This window comes from Schistocerca gregaria, chromosome 7 (assembly GCF_023897955.1).
Source record: "Schistocerca gregaria isolate iqSchGreg1 chromosome 7, iqSchGreg1.2, whole genome shotgun sequence".
NCBI lineage: Eukaryota > Metazoa > Arthropoda > Insecta > Orthoptera > Acrididae > Schistocerca > Schistocerca gregaria.
Genome location: NC_064926.1, coordinates 318,135,927 through 318,159,790, shown reverse-complemented (window position 1 = coordinate 318,159,790; position 23,864 = coordinate 318,135,927). Strand labels below are relative to the sequence as shown.

At 42.9% G+C, this 23,864-nt stretch overlaps 2 protein-coding genes across 2 annotated transcripts in view; both read right to left on the bottom strand.

The window, feature by feature from the left end:
• Window positions 1-969: 969 nt before the first annotated feature.
• LOC126282069 (bile salt-activated lipase-like) lies at window positions 970-13,453 on the bottom strand. The gene is made up of 4 exons (XM_049981514.1): window positions 13,281-13,453; window positions 11,500-11,623; window positions 6,839-6,971; window positions 970-1,222 (listed from the first exon to the last, which is right to left on the bottom strand). The coding sequence occupies exons 1-4, from the start codon at window positions 13,449-13,451 to the stop codon at window positions 1,075-1,077; spliced, it is 576 nt and encodes a 191-aa protein (XP_049837471.1). The 5' UTR covers window positions 13,452-13,453; the 3' UTR covers window positions 970-1,074.
• A 4,831-nt stretch (window positions 13,454-18,284) lies between these two features.
• LOC126282379 (esterase SG1-like) overlaps window positions 18,285-23,864 on the bottom strand; it is a 29,700-nt gene continuing 24,120 nt past the window's right edge. Inside the window, exons 5-6 of the mRNA XM_049982037.1 lie at window positions 22,357-22,577; window positions 18,285-18,458 (exon numbers count right to left, since the gene is read on the bottom strand). Of these exons, the coding sequence (XP_049837994.1) occupies window positions 18,285-18,458; window positions 22,357-22,577 (395 nt within the window). The remainder of the gene's footprint in view (window positions 18,459-22,356; window positions 22,578-23,864) is intronic.

Genomic DNA, 23,864 nt, shown 5'->3' with positions numbered 1-23,864 from the left:
GCGTTTTCCTTCCTCACTTTACCTTTTCCCTTTGTACCGTTTACATCCCTCTGTTATTCAGTGTTACCAGGGCAGACTTCCTCCGGCTTGTTGGGTAGCTACCTCACCCCTTTTCTGTCGCTCAATGACTTTAACACACACCATCCCCTGTGGGTTCTGCCACAACCTGTCTGAGAGGTGGCCTCTTGGCTAACCATCTCAATCAACTTATCATCATCTGCCTTAACAAGGGAACACCCATGTTCCTTTCAGACTCCATTTGGACATACCCTTCTGCACTGGCCAGCTTACCCGTGATCTCGAGTGGTCTGTTCTCTCTGACATATGCACTGTGTAGCTGTTATGTGTTGTCACCAGCATTTGCATGCTAAGTAAGTCGAGAATTGATAAAGCTATGCTCAGATGAAGGGCACAACTGTTTCCTAGTGCTGATTTCTGTCTGTCTGATGTGTCAAATGACGCCTTTTTCAACTGAAAATTATGAGGTGCGTCCAAGGTGGCGTGCTCCCAATTAACCAATTAGTTGGTAGCAGAGTATCACAGGATTTCTCCTTCACCCAGCACATACTAGATTCTGTTTATCCATCTGTTTTGTTTTACAAGGTGATTCTACACCTTTGGATCGCCCTGCATATGACAATTTGAGTATCTCTTTGTTTAAGTTTTTCAGAAAGATGTCTCGGTGATTCTCGAGATGCGAAGTGTGACGTGTAAGTTCTTGGAGCAGAACCAGTTGGCAATATAACTTCACATTTTTGTAAGGGAACTACTGATTTTTTTTAAATAATTACGAGAATGAAATTACATAGATGAGCACTGTGGTTTTTGTATGGCGGGTGCATATGTTAGACTGGTAAGTATATAAAAACTTCGAAAAATGTTTTTGGCCTTCATTGAGAGTAGTAGTGCATCTATCATATAAAGCAGGATTTTGAAAGACAACCTGTGAACTGGAGCTGTAAATGGAAATGAGACTTAAATTCTAATAATTTATTGTTTTATAAACCTAACAGATCACAACGTTTAATTATCACTGAGTTGTACATGGCAAAGAATATCACACTATATAACTAATTAGGAAGACAATATTTCTCTCCAGAAATCCATCCGTTCCTTAAGAAAATCATGACGAGTCACAAATTCCAGTTTCATATCCAGATAGTTAGATGCATTCGCCGTCAACTTTTCCCATACCACTGGACTTCCAGATGGAGCCGGATCCCTGGAAAACGAATGACAGTTCTGTGATATAACATGTGCAGCCGCGTGAAGTATAACCTACAACTACGCTGCTCTCTGATAACTTCAACATTGCACTTTGTTTGTATGTGTGCGCGAGCTGAACCAATATTTTTAGTGTGTGGCAAAATATAATGAAGAACAATTGCATTTTGTCACAAATCAGGAATAAATAATAAAAACTGAGTTCTAAAAAATTTGAGGAAATGTGTACCATATTTACTTTATTACTTTTCTTTTGTTTTTAATTTAATGATTTCTTTGGATTTTTGAGTAATTTTTCAAGTTGATCAGTTACTGTCTGTTTATAGCCATACAAAAGTTCCTCAGGCAGATTATCGGCTGTGTGATGGATATGCATTGCACTTGGAAGACAACTGGTTGTCCGAAAATGGAACCCAGTAGACCCTGTGAGAATAAGGGAAGGATGAACAGTGAGGGTGCGTCAGTGGAAACTATAGAGGCAGTTGAGTCTGAAGACAGTAGGTGGTGTAATGTTTGTCTTTTTGGAATCTATAGACCTTCAAAATGAGATTTTCACTTTGCAGCGGAGTGTGCGCTGATATGAAAATTCCTGGCAGATGAAAACTGTGTACCGGACAGAGACTCGAACTCGGGACCTTTGCCTTTCAAGGTCAAGTGCCCTATCATCCTCTCTTTCAGGAGTGCTAGTTCTGCAAGGTTCGCAGGAGAGCTTCTGTAAAGTAGGAGACAAAGTACTTGCAGAAGTAAAGCTGTGAGGAGGTGCCTTGAGTCGTGCTTGGGTAGTTCAGATGGTAGAGCACTTGCCCGTGAAAGACAAAGGTCCCGAGTTCGAGTCTCGTTTCGGAACACAGTTTTAATCTGCCAGGAAGATTTTATAGACCTTATAGACCTTGTTAATGATTTTGGACTATAGGTTGTACGTTCAGGAGACTAGGCCAAGAAAGGCCAAGCTTCTATAATCCATATTCGATGTTACTCATTCGAAGTGAAAGCTCCACAAAACTACGGTCTTCTCTTATAAACACAGCGAAATATCAGTGTCACTGATAATAGTACGCAAAAGCCTTCTTGAAAGCGGTATGGGACTGATGCAATGTAGCACGTACACAGACGTCCACTAGGATGTGTTTATTTCATCAGGAAAGCAGACATGATTTGATCTAGCTAGAACTTTGTTCTATTGCCACCCACGAAACATGTGCGAAAAGCATAACTCAGTGAGTACATTCACGCCACATCTACAGGACGCTAATTTACCCCATGGCAATGCTGCAGGAGACAAACCTTTCTACAAAATAACAGTATCATGGAAAACCAAAAAACGGTGGTAATGACTATTCATTTTCGGGAGTCTAGTCGCCGATTAACGTTACGTCATGTATAAGGAAGATCCCATAATTGAGTACGTAAATTTTTTAGTTGCAGAATGTGTCGCAGTCACATGTCTCTATTAGATATATTACATTAGTCAAGTGGTGTAAAAATCGACGATTTATTAGAGCGTTCAGTGTACTGTGTATTTGCAGTCGTACCTTAAACGTGGTACTTTTACTGCACAGGCTTTCGCACTTGGTGACTATTCCAAAGTGTATAACAGACGCTTGTGTATAGGACAACACTCGAACTATGTAACAGTTCAGTATTCGATGCGAAGGAACTTTCCTTAAACTTCGTATATTGTTAATCCATGGTCACTTGACCAAAACGTCTCTGATTCGAATAGAAGATAAATGTTTAGTAATAAAAGATCAAACCTTAGTACGACTTGAGATTCAAGCACCATGAAAACATGCTATCAGTGTGCTAAACTTCCAAATTACAAAGGAGAAAAGCTACAACATCAACGAACTATTTTAATACATCGGTCACAACATAGCACTCCTCAACGAAAATCGAAAAGGACGTTATCAACGTTATCACGACGCGGATCGACGACAACAATGGCGGAATTATTTACTTGGACGCACCAGGTGGAACCAGGAAAATTTTTCTAATAAATCTATTGCCGGAGGAAATACGTGCTAAACAACATCGCACTTGCACTGCCATCATCCGACACTGTAGCTACACTTATGGAAGGAGGACCAACTGCCCATTCGACCCAACAACTACCGTTGAATATAGCCGAATAACAATTACGGTATGTAAAATATCAAGAGCATCTGGACGGGGTGAACGTCTAAAGCATGCTTAAGTTATTTTCTGAGACAAATGCACAATGGCTCATAACAAATCACTCGAAGCCATGGGCAGAACATTACAAGTTTTGTGAGGAACCTGAAGTGATCGGAGAAGCTCTACTCATAGTCACAGGAAGTTTTCTAGAAACACTTCCAGTTATCCCCAGCAGAAAAGATCAATAGACGTTTAAAAAGATCGCGTCTTTGGCCACACATACAAAAACTGCGACTAAAAAAAAATGAGAGATGTACCATTAAAGGATGAAACAACAGGTCATTATACTCAACAATCTCACAAATATTCGAAAGCACATATCCTATGGACCAGACGACAGTCCTCATTAAACTAACAGGGATGTCTGCAACACTTCTGAAAACGAACTCATCGATGAAACTCATCCAAACGTTGTTCACAATTATATCAATCCAGACTGGCTACTTGAAAGGCCAATTTTGGCAGCTAACATTAATATTGTGGACTATATCAGCTCTAATATTCACGAGAAGATTCCTGATGAAGAGAGAATATACATATCGATCAACACGATGGTAAACATTGATGTAAGTGTGAACTTCCCTACAAAATTTCTAAACTCTTTACAACTAGCAGTAGTGCCATCACAGTGACTTCGACTTCAAGTTGTATTTTAGATCACAATACTCAGAAATCTCCAAACTATGTAACGGAACAAAGATGATCGGCAAACAGCTATCGAATAACAAAATGGTTCAAATGGCTCTGAGCACTATGGGACTTAACATCTGTGGTCATCAGTCCCCTAGAACTTAAAACTACTTATACCTAACTAACCTAAGGACATCACACACATCCATGCCCAAGGCAGGATTCGAACCTGCGACCGTTGCGGTCACGCGGTTCCTGACACACCGGCCGGCTATCTAATTAAATTATCGAAGCCGAACTCATGACTGGAAAGCACAAAGCACACACACTATTTATCCCCGGAATTCTACTGATCTCTACTGACCGGCCATTCCATTTTAAAAGCCTGCAATTTCCCACCAAATTAGCTTGCAGTTTTAGATTTAGCAAAGCTCAGGAACAAACTTTAAAATACTGCGGTAACAACCTCAAAGACTCCTGCTCCTATCACGGTCAACTATACGTAGCTTGCCGTCGAGTAGGAAATTCGAAAAATTTGTACATGTATACCTTGGATAACAAAATGGAAAAATGTTGTTTGTAAAGAAGTACCGTAAATACTCGGAATATGTTACCAATAGCAACTTTTTACCTCTTATACTTTAACAAGTATTGTAAATAGTTAGAGTATGGTATAATATTTGTTTAACTCTTATGCTTTAAAGTTTATCCATTTATTCCAACTACTAAACAGTCTCATATCAACTCCATGAGCAAAGCCGGGTATCACAGCTTGTGGGCCGTAATCGAGAAGTCAGTTTGTGCACAAAATCCTGACCTGGCAACACTTTCTCAGTTAAGGGTGGCGGTAGAGGCAGCATGGCTCAATATTTCTGCTTGGGAGCTCCAATGATTTATCAATGTATTGAGTCCATACCACGTTGAGTTGCTGCACTACGCCGGGTAGATCTGACACGATGTTAGGAGATGTCTCATGCCTTTCGTCACCTCAGTGTATCATGTACGCTTTGTATCGAAGTGTTCCGTGTTTCGATAACTAACTGATCACTGACTGACAGGTTGGCAGTGGGTGCCGAGGTACACTGCTGTTCCAGCAAATCATATTCTAACATTCTGCGTGGTGTCTGTTTGTTCTATATCGTGTCTCCCTACCACTTTCGCGCAACGACGCTCTGAGCGTGTTTTTCTTTAGGGAATTGACTAGTTTGAACCTGGGAGCTGTTACTGGTAAGGAGACACCACACATGACATGTAAGGTTCAGAACAGTTCAGTGAGCCTAGCGATGATATAACCAAATACTTAATGATTTCAGCGTCAACTCCACTGCACTCCCTGTAAAAGAATCTTAATACTAACTACATTTAGTTGTAGGGGTTCAAGGCTTTCCTATTTTTAGTTAGCTGGTAAAATAACGTTGAAAAAGCAGTTAAGTTTACCATTGGAAATTAGAATAAAATTGTTTATAAATTGCACTATTGATAAAAGGAACTGTTTTAATACAGGAAGGTAAAAACCAACTTAATTCAACAAAAATGTGAACGAATATTCCCTGAATGGGTTTCCAAGTTCTACAATAGATCGAAGGATGACCTATGCCATATTGCATCTATAATCTAGGTTTAAATTAAGTTTCACAAAAGAGCAAACTATCATATTGGTCTGTAGTGACCCTCAATTATCTTTAATTACTTATATAACTTGTCATAAATTACAGTGGCTGATGTGGCTTCTCAATAACTATATAACAGAAAACTCATCGCCTTTCAGATTTTTACTTCAAGTGGCAAATGTGAACACCATGAGCTTTAATTGACCATCGAGACTAGTATTGCGCAAAAAGGGGGTGTAACAGACGAGACTTCAGCAGTTCTGAGTGAATCTTTATGCGCTGTTATGCGGCATCGCGTGCGTTCATTACCTTGTCGGTCTTCGTCAGGGGACGGTGGGCAGCACAGCTCCGCTCACGGCGCCGTCTCGGAAGCAACCCCTCCTAACTTCTCCTTACTACAATTTACCGAAGTTAGTTTAAAAAAACTATCTGGCTGTGTTTTCATCTGACCAATCAGGGTCTCAATGTTAACCTTAAGCTCCGAGTACAAAAATTCTGTTTATCCAATGAGAAACGTTATACTTTTCATGGTGGGGCAATGTTTTTAAAGTTTGCAACGTAACAGAGACACGATAAATTCTCACGCTAAAACTTGCAGCTGGTGTGGTCCTTTTAGTGCTATCGTAAGATCTATACTGATCTTCAGGAGGGCTCTATCTTTTAACATGGGTTGGGGGTGTTCCTGACATAACATAGATGCGAAAAAGTCTCACGCTAAAACTTGCGGCTGGGGTGGTCCTAGCGGTTGGCTGGAAACGTGGGTGTCCGTCCCTTATCGTAGGGCCTTCCAGCTTAACACGGTTCTGCTCTTGGCTTCTGTTCTCGTTTCTCCCTTGGAACTGCGTCTGTCCCCCGGTGGGAAGGTATGACATACATTTAGGCATTCTTGTGTTAGTCTGTGGTATTCCATTTGCTCATTCGTTACTCGTATTACTTTGGTTAATTTAATGTCACGATTTATTCGGGGCTATGTGACATACTACTGGATTTGCTTATCATGTCAGGGTTTTCATGGAAGGTGTTGGATTTGCCTGACACCTTACAGTATTATGGCGAGTGAGTTCCTCACGGGAACGAGCCCCCTTGCCTTAGTCTGGCGCTGTTACAGCCTGATTAACTCTCTCAACAAGTGATTGGTGATTCAGGCCGCTATTGCCAGCTAAAACTAAGTAATCAGAATTATTATTCACAGGACTTACCCGTATTTGGGAAAATTGGTCCACAGTGTTGTCAGCTGACTTGCAACCTTCCCATCGTTGGAGTTAGGGTCCGTGTCTGGTCCCAGTATGCGTTTCGGAAACAGATACGAGGTTTCCCCGGCATGCATCATACCTGCAAAATATTTTTACATCAGCTATATTTGAGAATGTTTGAGCCTATCAAGGCCTAACTACATTTTTCGTGAAAAGTGATACACAGGTGCATAGGCATTTTCAGTACTTCTGTTAAAAAATTGTGGCAGAATGTGCAACAGTTTCTCTAGCTGACGCTAGCTGTTCAACAACATAGTTCAGTCTGCCAATAAAAATGTGTTACGAATGCAAATGGTAATCGATGGAGCCACGACGTAGTTGTTTCTTATTGCCAGAGAAGTACTAAATAGAATGATTCGATTACCGATGCAGACCATATTGAGAACAGCTAAATAGAAAATTAGTGGTTTTTCATGGAAGAGAATACCAAAGATTGTGAATTTTATGCTAGGAAAACTATTTCGTTACGTTTACAAAGGCAGACATGACCTACAGTAGCAACAGCGACCGGTACACTGGTAAGGACAAAGAAGACTACGTCAGGTTGAAGCGTGACACTTGCAGCTACTTTAGGCTAAGGGTATAGTCAATAGTGAGTCAGCGTAATTGTTACAGAAGCGTGCCGGAAAAGATTACACAACGGTCGTCACTTGTGAGTAGTACTAACGCGGCTATTTATACTCGCTGCAGAAATCTGACTATGACTAGAAATAAATTGCAGCGAAATCTTAAATATCGAATGCAATAGGGTTGTGTTGGGTTGTTTGCGGAAGAGAACGACAAGGAAGGAAGTCGGCCTTGCCCTTTCACAGCAACCATCGCGGCATTTGCCTAGAGTGATTTAGGGAAATCACGGAAAACCTAAATCAGGTTGGCCCGACGCGAGATTGAACCGTCGTCCTCCCAAATGCGAGTCCAATATGTTAACCACTGTGCCACCTCGCTCCTAGGCGGGGAGGACACCAGTAGTTGTAGACTGTCACTTGCCGTGAAAAACTCAATAATGTTTCGAGTGATAAATAAGTAGTCAAACTATAAGATAACGAAGAAAGATATGCGTCAAATTAAAACACAAATTAATAATTGGTTTGTTCTGTCGTCGCCTGCATAACAAAACAAAATGTGAACGCCTTAAAGGGAGCGTCAGCATTATAACGTACAATGTCTTCGTTCATGGGGAAGCGGTTAGGAGAATATTTCAGTCTGTCAAGTATGCGTTGTTAGAGGCATGATTTTAGAATGGATGACAGGGACAAACAGTCTCGAGATAGTGTTCTAAAATTGCCTCGGAAACTGTGTTAGCTACTTACCCGTGAGCTAACAAACTAGACACATTGCTAACACGGTCGAACTTTTGTATTCACTGGAGGTCACGACAAAACTATTGCAATGTCATTGATCAACAGTAATGAACCAGAACCTGAAAAAGTAGGAAGGCGTTTCTCCTTATCACCGCTGACAATTAGAGACCACAGTATATACGTTTGTGCCGTGGAAGACTTTGCTGAATTATATTAGAGAATTACCGCGAATTCAGGAAATGAGGCGTAGCAGATTGAAAGAGGCCGAATACTTGCTGACAGACAAGTGGTTGGCAAAGTCAATAGCGTGATACGGACAGTTATGCGAAAAACGATTAACACCTTCTGATAAAGATCCATCCTATGCTCTTACGTTCCGATGTCATAATAATGAATGACCATGTAGGTAGCGGTTTTTGCTCCACTTCGCCAAGCATAATTGCTGGCTAGATGCTCGCTCTCTATGATGACATTGACACAACATTACACCAACACTGAAATACTAAATACAGTCTTCCCAAATCGTTTTTGCAGAGACAGGTAGACAGCTGCTACTTTCGACTGCTATATGGCTGAGCAACTGACAAGTAAAAATTAAGTTGTGTGGTATGATTGGCTGGGACAACAGGATGGGCTGATAGAGCAGCCTAATTGGAGAGGTTTTACCTGCTATTTTTTTCTGTCAGTGCATACACTGCCTCACAGACTAGTGAAGTACCCTGAAGACGTGGTCGCATGTTAATGTTACTTCGTGCAATGTCGGCTGGTATGTAAATGGTTAGACATGTAAACAAGCAGAACGATCACCAGAGTGCATTAATGCTGTTGCTGTTCGTTCAAAAAAATGGTTCAAATGGCTCTGAGCACTATGGGACTTAACATCCTAGCCGGCAGAGATGGCCGAGCGGTTTTAGGCGACCGCTACGGTCGCAGGTTCGAGACCTGCCTCGGGAATGAGTGTGTCTGATGTTCTTAGGTTAATTAGGTTTAAGTATCTCTAAGTTCTAGGGGACTGATGACCTCAGAAGTTAAGTCCTATAGTGCTCAGAGCCATTTGAACCACATGAACTTAACATCTGAGGTCATGAGTCCTCTAGAACTTAGAAATACTTAAACATAACTAACCCAAGGACATCACACACATCTATGTCCGAGGCAGGATTCGAACCTACGACAATAGCGCTCGCGCGGTTCCAGACTGAAGCGCCTAGAGCCGCTCGGCCGCAGCGGCCGGCTGCTGTTCGTCTTAAGTATTGTTACTAGACCTGGCACAGTATACAAGGGGCCTGAATAGCGTTTACACGTCGAATGATCACTGTGAAGGACAGGGAGATGCTGCGTACGAGAATGAGGCACCGGCATCAACACCCAAGAGAGTGTGGAAGGGGCCTCATAGTGAGGCTCCTTCGGCCCGTTTGATGCAGTCGTGCAGTATATAGATTTGTGAGACATTCGGATGTTGGACTGCATGAGAACGTCAGGGCAGGCTGAAGTATCGTCAAGACGCCGCACCAACAAGTCTGGCCATCACAAGGGAGGCTCCCCGTAATGTGAACCAATCACATCGTAACCTCTACACATCAGTGACCGCCATTCGAGAAGAAGCAATGAACCTCCTGCAACATTCTGGGTTATCACCAACAGCTGGTTGGTGTATAGAGAACGCGGACTATGAGGTCATTGTCCCATGCGTAGACTACCGTTAACAACACAAAACACACTGCTGTGTTTGGAGAGATGCCATGACTGGGAAGTGTGGAATGTGGGCCCATGGGGTTCACGGTGTTTGGATATAAACTATAGGTATGCACAAACCACAATAACCATCTTTGCGAGTACGGTGGTGCCTGGGGAAAGGACCCAGTTTTCCAACGGTTTAGAGACCCTCTGCAGGGTCACTCCAGGCGTCACGGTTTGGGGAGTCATCGGGTATGACTTTGTGACACGGCTGGTAGTGGTTGAGGGAACTGTGATGGCTCAGCGGTACGTCACAGACATCCTGCGTTCTCAAGTCTCAGGCGACAATATCGTGGTCCCATTTTTCAACAGGGCAATGCTCGTTCATACATGGCACGTTTCTCTATCAAATGACACCGTAATGTTGAGGTACTCTCGTGACCAGAAAGATTCTCAGATGTATCCTCGATAGAACATGTGTGGGAACAGCTCCTGTGTCAGCTCTGTCGCGATACAAAAATCCAGGATATCGAGGACCAGTTACAACGTTTGTGACGCAGCTTGCTTCAGGAGAGGATACTATATCTTTATGACACCCATCGCATCCAAGCCAGAGGGGGTGCAACGTCTTACCGATAAGTAGGTTCATACTGCCTAGATGACTCAAATTTGACTCTATTAGTAAACAACGAAATAACATCACGTAGGTTTTCCTTCCGCGAAATTTCATTTAATTTCCTCCTCCCTTTCTGAGCGTTTCACTTCTTTTCTCAAAATGTATATGTAAATGATTTAGTGGGTAATATCGGAAGCTCCATGAATATGTTGGCAGATGCTGTGGTTGTCTTTAACAAGGTAGCAACGTCAGCAGCCTGTATCGAAAGACAGGTGGATCTGCATGTGATTGATGAATTGTGCCAGGACTGGGAGTTGAACCTGAACCTAAAGAAATGTAACATACCGAGCATACGTAGGAGAAGAAATTCACTAGGGTACCATCGCAGTACTGATGACAAACTGCTAGCAACAGTGACTACATTAAAGTGTCTAGGAGTAACCATCTGGAACGACCTTCCGTAGAATGACCACATAAAACAAGCAGTTGGATAAGGAGATGTCAGGCTGAGATTCACAGGAATTGATTCACGAAATAAGAGGCTAACAAAACACGGGTTCTTGAGTGTAAGTTATGATTCTGACACACTTACCGAGTTGGATTAATAGAAGTGGTAGAGGAGATCCAAGGAAGAGCGACGCGTTTCGTCATGGGATCGTTTAGCCGGTGCGCGAGCATTATGGAGGTGTTCAACAAACCCCAATCGCAGACGATGCAAGAGAGGCACAGCGCTTTATGGAGAGATTTGCTATTGAAATTGCGTGAGAATTCGGTCTGGCACAAAGCATATGACTTCCTCCAACATATGTCTCGCCAAATGATTACAATGCGAAAATTCGAAAAATTAGAGCTAATAATACGGGGATTTATGGGCAGTCACGCGCCATTCAGGAATGGAACAGACAAAGGGGGTAATCAAAGAGAGATACCAGAAGTACTTCCCGCCACCCACCATCAGGCGACTTGTAGATGTAGATGCAGGTGAAAAGCAGTGCGTCGTAGGGAACACTTACCGTATTCTATAGAGCCCGTTCCGTTGTAGCTGAAGTAATAGAAGTGAACAGGTATGTTGCTGGAGTTCGCCACGTCCCTAGCGAAGGAGTCCGCTGGTTGTATGAAGTACAGGTCGGAAAGCAGCTGCAAATAAAAAGTTACTTTGTATAAATATCTGGAGACACTATTCAAGCGCATCAACACATACAGAGTAGTTCTTCAGAGAACTGATTATTTCCCCCTGTAAGCAAATACAACGTTTGACATTTGAACCGTCGTACAACAAAACTATTGGAAGAACACAACTTAGACGCAGTCCTTAAGTGACTGGATTTCCATTCGGGAGGAGAAGGGCTTCAAATCTCAATCCTATCTTCCATATTTAGATTTTCTGTCGTTTCCCAAAACGGTTCAAGGACACGACCTATTTATTTTGCGATCTTTGGGGAATTATTGATTATTTTCGCCTTTAACGACACTATTGTCGAAGGATTGTATCATTGTACCATCCGAGGAAGAGGTTACGGCAGTTGCAGATGGATACTCTGCTGATCTCCCAGAATCACACTCACTGGAAAAGAGATGCACAACTTACATTTACCTAAACGGGAGCCAAGTACGAGAAATAAGAGTATTTTCCACGTTTAAAACACAGCATAAATCTATTTGAACTAGAAATTTGCTTCTAGTCTTTGCACTTTGTTCGCCTTGCCTACCACAGTCCTTCCATTCTCGTTCCATTTCATATAGATTTGTAACTTTACGCCCATATATTTAAATGAGCTGACTGTGTCAAGCAGGACACTATTAACGCTGTATCCAATCAGTACAGGTTTGTTTTTCCTACTCTGCCACAATTACTTCAATTTTCTATATTTAGATCTAGCTGCCATTCATCTCATCAACTAGAAATTTTGTCTAAGTCATCTTGTACCCTCCTACAGTCACTCAACTTCGACACCTTACCGGACACAACAGCATCAGCAGCAAACAACCGCAGATAGCTGGCCCCTCTGTCCACCAAATCATTATGTATATAGACAACAACAGCAGTCCTATCACACTTTACAAGGCACTGCTGACGGTACCCTTCTCTCTGATGAATACTCGCCGTTAAGGACGACATAGTGGGTTCTATTAGTTAAGAAATTTTCCAACCACTCGTATGTCTGTGAACTTCCATACACTTCGTTAATAGCCTGCAAAGGGTCACCGAGGGAAGTCCTTTCCTCAAATCTGCCTGTTGCCCTTCATCCGCAGTTCGCAGTGTATAATGGTGAGAAAAGGACAAGCTGAATCTCGCTCGAGCGATGTTTTCTAAAGCCATGCTGATTCCTGGACATAAGCTTCTCAGTCTCAAGAAAGTTTATTATATTCTAACTGAGTATATTTTCAGTGATTCCGCAGCAAACCGCAGTTAGGTATATTGGCCTGTAATTTCGCAGGTCCGTTCTTTCACCCTTCTTACTTAGTTACTGGAGTTACTGCGCTTTTTTCGAGTCGCTTGGGACTTTGTGCCGGGCGAGAGATTCACGATAAAAGAAAGCTAGGCAAGGGGTCAATGCCGTAGAGAATTCTTTTTAAAACCGAAATGGGATTCTATGGAGAGCTGATGATTGATTTTCTTTCAAATCTTTCAGTTGTTTCTCTGCACCAGCGATGCTTATTACAACGTCATCCATACGGGAGTCTGTCCAATCGTCAAATGACGGTATGTTTGTACGATTCTCCTGTGTGAACGACTTCTTGAACGTTTGATTTAAAACTATTTTGCTCACCTCAACTGGCACACCAGACTTACATCAACAACAGCTTGCATATCGTCTGTAGAGTAGCCCTCGTCCCCGAAGTAGAATTGCTCCAGCTGTTCAGCTGCTCGGGTCCGCTGTTCCTCCGTGGGCAGCGGCAGCTGGGAGCCGATCAGCGCCGTGAAGTTCTCCTTCATGTCGGCGACACCCTTTTCTGTTAGCATGTCGGAGACAGTAATATACAAACAACTCTCTAGCATAAGCCAGCTTTTGCTTTAATTATGGCGTTATATGTTTGTGAAAATGTGCGTTTAGTAGCTTCTACTATAGTCTCTGGTGGACAGATTCAAATCCCTGAAAGTGAGTGCTAATATGCAGGTTTACATTACAGACCTATCAATGTTAGATTAACACTTAAGCCTGACGGTTCTTTGCGAAGCTTTTCAAGAACATATATGTATTGGCATATGATTTTTTCCAGTTTACCTTTCTTCTTCCCTTGTTTAATCTTAGAACGTTACACAAAGGTTCAATCACGTTCAGAAAACACAGAACAACTTGAACGAACATAAAAAGGACGTTCATATTCACAGGACTTGTACATTAGTATGTTTTGCATTCAGTCATCGACGCTTATAAAGCGCGAATGGCGTCCTGTGGTGTAGCTATCCATGCTGCATACACCTGGTTCCAATAGTCATCTGTGGTGGTTGGCACTGGGTCACAGCGTTGCACCTATAGTTCCACAGTGGTCCTCACATTTTCGATTGCCTACAAGTGTGGTGATCTGGCGGACATTGGCAACATTCTGACATCCTGTGACACCAAGAAGGCAAGTGTTCCTGCAGCAACATGTGGTTGTGCGTTGTCGTACTGAAAAATGGGGTCTGGAGTGTTTTACAGACAGGGTGTGGTTGGGGGTCTGAGGATGTCATTCACATTGGTCATACTGGTGACAGTGCCCTGGGCACGCACCAACTGTGATCTGTGGTTGTACCCAATAGTTGTATCCAATGGCATCCCATTCGATAAGGCGTTGAGTTGGCGCTATATGTCTTGTGCTAATGCAGTCACAGTGATGGCGCTCCCCCTGTCTACGGCGAACCAAAATGCGGTCATCATTTTCAAACAAAGGGTGTCTAGACTCGTCCGAAAACATTGTCCGATGCTGTTCCTGTCTCCAGCGATGTCGTTCTGTACACCATTTCCATCTAGCACGTTTCTAAAGGTAGGCGGAGAAGTGGACGGTGCACACGTAACCCGTGCCGCAATAAACGGAACGGACTGACACCCGTGATAGTGTACGATGTGTTACACAGTACCACTCTTACGCCAGATCCAATGAGGACGTAGATCTGCCCAGCAATGCCATTCGAATTAGGTGTCAGTCTTCTTGGGGGTGGTCTGGGTGATAAGACCTGAACCATCTTGTCGTGTTATACGACATTCCGTGAGTCATTCTGCATACAGCCGTTTCACTACCGAAATTCTTTGTCCCACACGAGCAGCAATTTCCCGGTAGGATGCATCGCATTCTCTCATGCCAATAATGCGCCGTCTTTCTAACTCAGTGATTTAACAGTGCACTTCACGCATACGTTTGCGAACCATCGTGCACTTCTGCTCAAGGCTCACTGGTCCATTACCCTCGGTTTATAGCGACAACGAGAGCCACAATCGCATTTTACAGGCAGGTGGTGTTGCGCCGTGGTGTCGATGTTGACCTTGAAGCCGCTGGCCGACATGGTTCAGATGCTTATCATTTCTGCACAACATACTAATGCACATATCCTGTGAATATGAACGTCCCATCTCTAGTCGTTCAAGGTCTTCTGTGTTTTCTGAACATGAGTGTACATCAGAGCTGAAGTGATCAGCCTTAAGGGGAGGTTTACTATCTTTTGGTTCAAAAGATCGATTTTTTTAAAAAACACCTCTGAAACGGTTTTTCCGAATACGCAACGGAAATTTTTGTTATTCGCGGTTGAACAAAACAAGTGCACCTGCCTGAAATCGGCCTTTTTCACCCATCAGTTTTTTTTTCTTTCGGAGAACGAGTTATTTGACAGGTGCTTGAGAGGAAACAAACAAGATTCAAATGAAAGTTTGAACGCGTCTGTTTAAAAGTTAGCCCCCAAGCATTTGCATCCTGGCGCAAAGACTGTGGAGATTGCGACTTTCCTGGCAGTGAGCAGCTTCAACGACGGGTATTCAGTAATTCTGAAGACCATGACAACGATGGATGTCACCCTGGGACTCTATTCGACGCAGTTGGCCAAGCATTCGCACGACCACCGGATTCAAGAGACCGAAAACCGCTTGGCACCCGCCGTACGAGCGGCTCTTGAGCAGCGCAAGATGGCCCAGATCGAGCAGTGCGCCCTCTGTGAGGAAGAAGAACGACTAGTTCTAAACATTCATGGTGGTGTCTGTTTGTTCTATATCGTGTCTCCATACCACTTTCGTGCAACGACGCTCTAAGCGTGTTTTTTAGGGAATTGACTAGTTTGAATCTGGGACCTGTTGCTGGTAAGGAGACGCCAGATCACACATGACATGTAGAATTCAGAAGAGTTCAGTGAGACTAGCGATGATACAACCAAATACTTAATGATTTCAGCGTCAACTCCATTGCACTCCCTGTAAAAGAATCTTAATACTAACTGATTTTAGTGGAAGGGGTTCAAGGCTTTCCTATTTTTAGTAAGCTGGTAAAATAACGTCGAAAAAGCAGTTACGTTTACCATTCGAAATTTTATTCTACTCACAAAACATTATTTATAAATTGCACTATTGATAAAAGGAAGTGTTTTAATACAGGATGGTAAAAACCAACTGCGTTCAACAAAAATTTGAATGAATATTCTCTGAATGGGTTTCCAAGTTCTACAATGGATCGAAGGATGACCTATGCCATATCACATGTATAATCTAGGTTAAAATTAAGTTTCACAAAAGAGAAAAACTGTCAAAATGGTCTACAGTGACCATCAGTTATCTTTAATTACTTATCTAACTTGTCGAAATTACAGTGGCTGATGTGGCTTCTCAATAACTATATAACAGAAACATTATCGCGTTTCAGAGTTTTACTTCAAGTGGCAAATGTGAACACCATGAGCTTTAATTGACGACACTAGTATTACGCAAAAAGGAGGTGTAACAGATGAGACTTCTGCAGTTCTGAGTGAAGCTTTATGCGCTTTTTTGCGGCATCGCGTGCGTTCATTACTTTGTCGTTGGTTAGGCAGCTTCAGGGGGGCAGCGGCCAGCGCAGCTCCGCTCACCTCGCCATCTCGGAAGCAACTCTCCTCTCCTAACTTCTCGTTCCTACCATTTACCGAAGTTGGTTTAAAAAAAAACTATCTGTCTGTGTCTTCATCTGACCAATCAGGGTCTCAATGTTAACCTTAAGTTCCGCCTACAAAAATTCTGTCTATCCAATGAGAAACGTTATACTTTTCGTGGTGGGGCAATGTTTTTAAAGTTTGCAACATAACAGAGACGCGAAAAAGTCTCACGCTAAAACTTGCAGCTGGTGTGGTCCTTTTAGCGTTATCGTAAGATCTATACTGTTCTTCTTGAGGGCTCTCTCTTTCAACATGGGCTGGGGGGTGGTCCTAACGTAACAGAGACGCGAAAAAGTCTCACGCTAAGATGTGCGGGTGGTGTGGCCCTTTTTGTGTTATCGTAAGATCTATACTGTTCTTCTGGAGGGCTCTAGCTTTTAACATGGGCTGCGAGGTGGTCCTTGACGTAACAAAGACGCGAAAAAGTCTCACGCTAAAACTTGCGAGTGATGTTGTCCTAATGGTTAGCTGGCGACGTGGGTGTCCAGTCCGTCCCTTATCGTAGGGCCTTCTAGCTTAACACGGTTCTGCTCTCGGCTTCTGTTCTCGTTTCTCCCCTCGGAACTGCGTCTGCTCACGGTGGGAAGGTATGACATGCATTTATGGCATTCTTGTGTTAGACTGTGGTATTCCATTGCTCACTCGTTACTCGTGTTACTTTGGTTAATTAAATGTCACGATTTATTCGGAGCCATGTGACATACTACTGGATTTGCTTATCATGTCAGGGTTTTTATGGAAGGTGTTGGTTTTGCCTGACACCTTACATAGTTTATGGACCCAGAATAGAAGATTGAATGTAAGTTGCATAATACTGCATTTATATGTAGTCAAAACCTCAAACGCGTTTTTCTCTAAATGACTTTTTGTCTCCCGTGGTATGGTAACTTCAAATCTACTGAAGCGATTGCCTTATTTCTTTGTTTCCGAAGAAGCTAACTAAATTGACTAGAAGTTGTATCACTTTTATTCCGATCTAGCAACTATAAGTATTTTGCCGACGAAGTCCAAAACTCAATGAAAAACCCCTACTTTTTAAAAAATTGCTTCCAATTTGTTTTCTATGGTGCAAATTACTTAAGCGAGGTATAACTCCTAAAGAATCTTATATACTTCGCTAACGTCAACTCAATTTTCATTTCAGACGAGACGGCTGACCTGTGAGATACCGCGCGTGGAGGTCTACAACGAAATTTTATTTCGTTCCGACGGCACTTCGCCTTTGCCATTCGACATTTCTGGTCGAAGAAATTCCAGTTCGAAGAGGAAATATCAATAAACATTTCGACTAAATTTGACATTGATATTTACAACACATCCCGAGAAAAAAAAAGAATATGCTTTTTTCGGGCCAAAGATAGTAAACCTCCCATTAAGAAATAGAATAAAGTCAAGACGCGAAAATGTCTTACATATGTTATTAATGACTTTAGGACTCTACGAGCGCTACTATCAAATTTAGCAACTAATGCAGTACATCTTTTCATCAGTGTGCAATGACCATACTTTCTCAAGAATCCGATACTTGAGGCAAAACGTGGCGAAACACTCAGAACTCGTACTCAGAATACCGCGGCGTTGATAAGAAACCCTCCGCCACACTGTACTTTACAGATCTCGATGCAGATTGTAAGTATTACAAAAAATACAAGTGAGTCATGTATGATTCAAGCAGAGTACGTAAAGCGAGGGAATTCGCAGATCACTTTACTTACAGAAGGGTATGATGATCCCTTCTCCAGAAGTGACGCCCAGAATTATGGGCACCTGGTTGTAGCTGCCTGCCTTGAGAACGTCCGCTGGATGCTCAACGATCACCGCAGAGTCCGACGGTGGCTCCACGACGGGCAGGAACGCCAGCGGCAGTGGACAGCGCTTCTCCTGTACAGAGGTCGCCATGTTAGTAAAACCAAAGATATTAGCTACTCATGGGTCTAAATAAGAACGGTTTGGCATAACTGTATACAACGTATCACCTGACTCAGAAAACTTTCTACAGCAACGTGAAAGCAAACACTTGATCTAGAGCACCGTGTTACTACAAGAAACTAGTCTACAATAGTAGCAGCGCCTCTTTTCATACTGGCCAGTATTATTGTTTAGTACTTAGATGACTCTCTAGTCATGCTTCAAAGGATTTTCCTGATTATGTCAAGAGTTGTCTAGCAGTCTTAAGTCAGAGTAAATACATGTAGTGCACCACAGGTTTCTAAATTGGTTCCTCCGTTGTATCTGACATAAATTAACGACCATCCTTTACTATTGTCAAATTTTGCAAATTTAGTACTTTTTTCAGCCCACACAAGTATAAGACTTTGTAACTTAAAGCATAAAACACGTCAAAAAGGGAAACAATTCGATCAAACAACATCAGAAGAAAAATCATAAAACTTTATAATGTGTCGAAAGTATACAAGATAAAATGTGTGGACGTATTAATATAAAAGAAGGCCACAAGAAATAGGAAAGCAACTGGAACAGATGGATTTAATGCAGACTTAATTACATATGGAGGAATGCTGCTTCATATTCAACTGCTGCAAATTTCGATAACTGTTGGAAGCAAAAGAATATCCATCAAAGCTGGAAAACGGATAAAGTAATAACAACCGTACAAGTAAGGCGAAAGAAGCAACATTTTGCTGTAACTAAGAGTAATAAAATGTTTTGATACAAATTATAAAGTATAATCCGGAATTATAAGCAGTAGATTTCAAAGCATTTTGCTAAACGTACAGGTTTTCGGAAAAGACACGCAATTTATATTTCACAATTTACTGAAAACAAGAGTTTAACCAAGGAACAAACTTAATATTTTCAGATACCGACAAAACCTTCGCTAATGTATAGAGAAAAAAAGCTAGATTATACCTAAGTGGGAAGCATACTCCAGAAATCTGATATCAGTGTGTCCGAAAATTTACCATTGTTTAGGATCTAGTTGGAAACTTCCAAACGTTGCCCAGCAAACAAGGAAATTACAAATCAGTATTATAGATACTTCTATACACTAACTACTCTACACTCATTTCAAGGAAAGAGAGTGTTTTACATGTAGCTGTTCATTAACTGAATTAAAGATGTTACGAATATAAAACTACAAATTTTGTAGTTAATAATAAAATACACTACTGGCCATTAAAATTGCTACACCACGAATATGACGTGCTACAGACGCGAAATTTAACCGACAGGAAGAATATGCTGTGATGTGCTAATTATTAGCTTTTCAGAGCATTCACACAAGGTTGGCGCCGGTGGAGATACCCACAACGTGCTGACATGAGGAAAGTTTCCAACCGATTTCTCATACACAAATAACAGCTGACCGGCGTTGCCTGGAAAAACGTTGTTGTGATGCCTCGTGTAAGGAGGAGAAATGCGTACCGCCACGTTTCCGACTTTGGTAAAGATCGGATTGTAGCCCATTGAGATTGCAGTTTATCGTAATCGCGACATTGGCTGCTCGCGTTGGTCGAGATCCAATGACTGTTAGCAGAATATGGAATCGGTGATTTCAGGAGGGTAATACGGAACACCGTGCTGCATCGTAACGGCCTCGTATCACTAGCAGTCGAGATGACAGGCATCTTATCCGCATGGCTGTAACGGATCGTGCAGCCACGTCTCGATCCTTGAGTCAACAGATGGGGACGTTTGCAAAACAACAATCATCAGCACGAACAGCTCCACGACGTTTACAGCAGCATGGACTATCAGCTCGGAGACCGTGGCTGCGGTTATCCTTGATGCTGCATCACAGACAGGAGCGCCTGCGATGGTGTACTCAACGACGAACCTGGGTGCACGAATGGCAAAACGTCATTTTTTCGGATGATTCCAGGTTCTGTTTACAGCATCATGATGGTCGCATCCGTGTTTGGAGACATCGCTGTGAACGCACATTGGAAGCGTGTGTTCGTCATCGCCATACTGGCGTATCATCCGGCGTGATGGTATGGGGTGCTTTAGTTGACACGAACTCGGTCACCTCTTGTTCGCATTGACGGCACTTTTAACAGCGGACGTTACATTTCAGATGTGTTACGACCCGTGGCTCTGTCCTTCATTCGATCCCTGCGAAACCCTACATTTCAGCAGGACAATGCACGACCGCATGTTTTGCAGGTCCTGTACGGGCCTTAATGGATACAGAAAATGTTCGACCGCTGCCCTGGCCTGCACATTCTCCAGATCTCCAGACCAACTGAAAACGTCTGGTCAAATGTGGCCGAGCAACTGGCTCGTCACAATACGCCAGTCACTACTTTTGATGAACTGTGGTATAGTGCTGAAGCTGCATGGGCAGCTGTACCTGTAGACGCCATCCAAGCTCTGTTTAACTCAACGCTCAGACGTATCAAGGCCGTTATTACGGCCAGAGGTGGTTGTTCTTGGTACTGATTTCCCAGGATCTACGCACCCAAATTGCATGAAAATGTAATCACATGTCAGTTCTAGTATAACATATTTGTTCAACGAATACCTGTTTATCATCTGCATTTCTTCTTGGTGTAGCCGGCCGCGGTGGTCTCGCGGTAAAGGCGCTCAGTCCGGAACCGCGTGACTGCTACGGTCGCGGGTTCGAATCCTGCCTTGGGCATGGATGTGTGTGATGTCCTTAGGTTAGTTAGGTTTAAGTAGTTCTAAGTTCTAGGGGATTGATGACCACAGATGTTAAGTCCCATAGTGCTCAGAGCCATTTGAACCATCTTCTTGGTGTAGCAATTTTAATGGGCAGTAGTGTAATAGAAGAAGTCAAACACTTCATATACACTGATGAGCCAAAACATTATGACAACTGCCAATCGCGAGGTTGGATGCCTCCTGTTAGGGATGGGGGACTGTGACGCAGTAAAGAAAGAATGTAAGAGGAAGAGAGACGGATGGACAGTCATCTCGGGAACGGTGAAGCTGGTCGCCTGTTGGCGTGCTACTGACGTGACCACCTATGGAAAGTGGTTGAAGGGTGGCGAAATAACGAGTAGGCCCTATGTTATTGGACGACCACGTGCCGTCACAAAACGTATAGGTCGGAGCATCCCCGACAGTGTAATCCAGGATAGGCAGTGAACTGTGGCAGATCTGGCGACAGAGTACAATGCTCGTGTAGCACAAGTGTTTCGGAGCACACCGTTCAAAGACCGTTGTTGGACATGGAACTCTGCATCACGCGATCCTTACGTGTTCTTGTGTTGACCCAACGATGCCGTCAGTTATGACTGTAGTGGGCATAGCATCACTGAGTTTTCAATCAATAGACACGTGTCGCCTGTCCAATAAATCGTATTTCTTGTTACACCACGTCATGGTGGGTCCTTATGCGCAGTTATCCAGGCGAACAGCTGCACGAAACATTCACCGTACCATATAAACAAACCGGTGAGGGCAGAATTATGCTTTAGGATACATTGAGTTTGGCTTCCATGAAGCCATTCGATAAAAGCTTTTGTAACAATTATTTCCGATTTGGATTCTAAGCCTACTGGCTTAAAGTGGAAGAAGATCGTCCTCTAGATGCGACAGTCGAGAATAAATTATTTAGGCGGATTTAATTACGTGCTGAAGTAGAGGTGTCTGCTGGTAAGTTCACTCTGTACACCTAATATTGCTACTCTACAATCACAATGTTTGCCAGTATGACACATTTATCTGCCCATGATGATATTCTTCAAAACTTACCACTTTATAATGTGTATATGCTTTGAACTGATGGTTCGATCGTAATTTGTTCATTTAAGTGATACTCATGTTTTGCGCTAGGAAATGGTTCACTTACGAAGTCCGTGAGTGCGAGAGAGTCATCTCTGATGAGGTCTGAGTAGTTGGCGGCGCGAAGGAAGGCAGCCAGCCGCGCGTCGTCGTCGTCAGTGTGGTTATCGCTCTCCGCCTGGAAGCCGAGCGCCTCCGCCATCCGATACGCCCTCTCGCGTGGTATGTCTGTCAGCCCCCATGGGGTCGTCGCTACCCCACTCTCCATGATCACCCCACTGAAGAGACCTGCAGAGAAATTTCACCACAATGAAACAGTAACGAATGAATGTAATACTCTACTGCGCTGTAGTGATTTATCGAACATTCGTAAAAGATTAAATTTGATGTCAGGCTATTATTTCAGGATAGATGCGAACCTTTTGGGAACAACTATATCCGAGATCGGACAATTTTGGAAAATTAGATTAAATTTTGTCTCCTGTACTTAAAAGTAGAGACTTGTGGGCCTTACGGCAAGGTCTCATCCCAGAATTCGCCGTAAGTTATTTAGGAAATCGTCAATGGCTAAAATCAAACTGACCAGCCAAATAATTATCTGCACTACGTCTGCATACTGCGTACGAGCACACTCACGGTGTCCACACTTTTAACCTGGTTCGTATTAGTTGTTGCGAATTTCCTTTTTATGTCAGTGAATACGTTTCGTATTTCATAGAAATGACTGTTTTCATTTCCTTAATGATATACTGTAATCTTGTTAAACTGGAGGCGTTCAAGAGAATATTGCCACACCCTAACAGACACGATACTCCTGCTCATTCTGTTATACTCTGCGTCTGTAGCACATTAAGTGTCCAGTTAGATGATGGTTCAGATGGCTCTAAGCACTGTGGGACTTAACATCTGAGGTCATCAGTCCCCTAGAACTTCCAACTAATTAAACCTAACTAACCTAAGGACATCACATACATCCATGCCCGAGGCACGATTCGAACCTGCAACAGTAGGGGGCGCGCGCTTCGAGACTGAAGCGCCTAGAACCGCTCGGCCACAATGACAAGCGGCCATAGCATCGAATACGATGTCTGATAATGAGAATACTATGCTTTGTATTGCTATGTAATATGATGCTTGATGGGACTATATAATGCAATAACATGAAGGTTTGGGCGCTACACTTCAAGCGAAACTAATTTCCAGTTTATAAACGTGGAAAACAGGAAAGTACTGAATGCAGTAAATACATTATTATATGCAACAAGTAATCCACCGCAAACATCGATGATATGAAAACTGTCACAGAAGCAATAAATTTCTTTACCGACTCATAATAAATATCTAAGATTTCAACTGAGGGGGGGGGGGGGGGGGGGGGGAGGAGGCGGTTGGGAGCGGGATACCGAGAGGTAGATGGAGAGTAACTCAGGTACGTTTCGCGGTGAATGACGAAATAGTTTCGAGATTTTACGACAAATGCGTCTGGATGCATTTACTACTGATCAGCATTTTTTTACTACTGGTGGCCGCAGCTACCATTATTTCTCACTGAGTGCACCCTTCCGATGAAACCAG

Excerpts from the sequence above, each read along its gene's own strand:
- LOC126282069 (XM_049981514.1), bottom strand. The coding sequence starts at position 13,451 with ATGCTAACAGAAAAGGGTGTCGCCGACATGAAGGAGAACTTCACGGCG. Across the intron at positions 6,972-11,499 it reads AACGGGCTCTATAGAATACG|GTATGATGCATGCCGGGGAA; the intron begins GTAAGTGTTCCC and ends AATATTTTGCAG. Across the intron at positions 1,223-6,838 it reads ACCAATTTTCCCAAATACGG|GGATCCGGCTCCATCTGGAA; the intron begins GTAAGTCCTGTG and ends TTCGTTTTCCAG.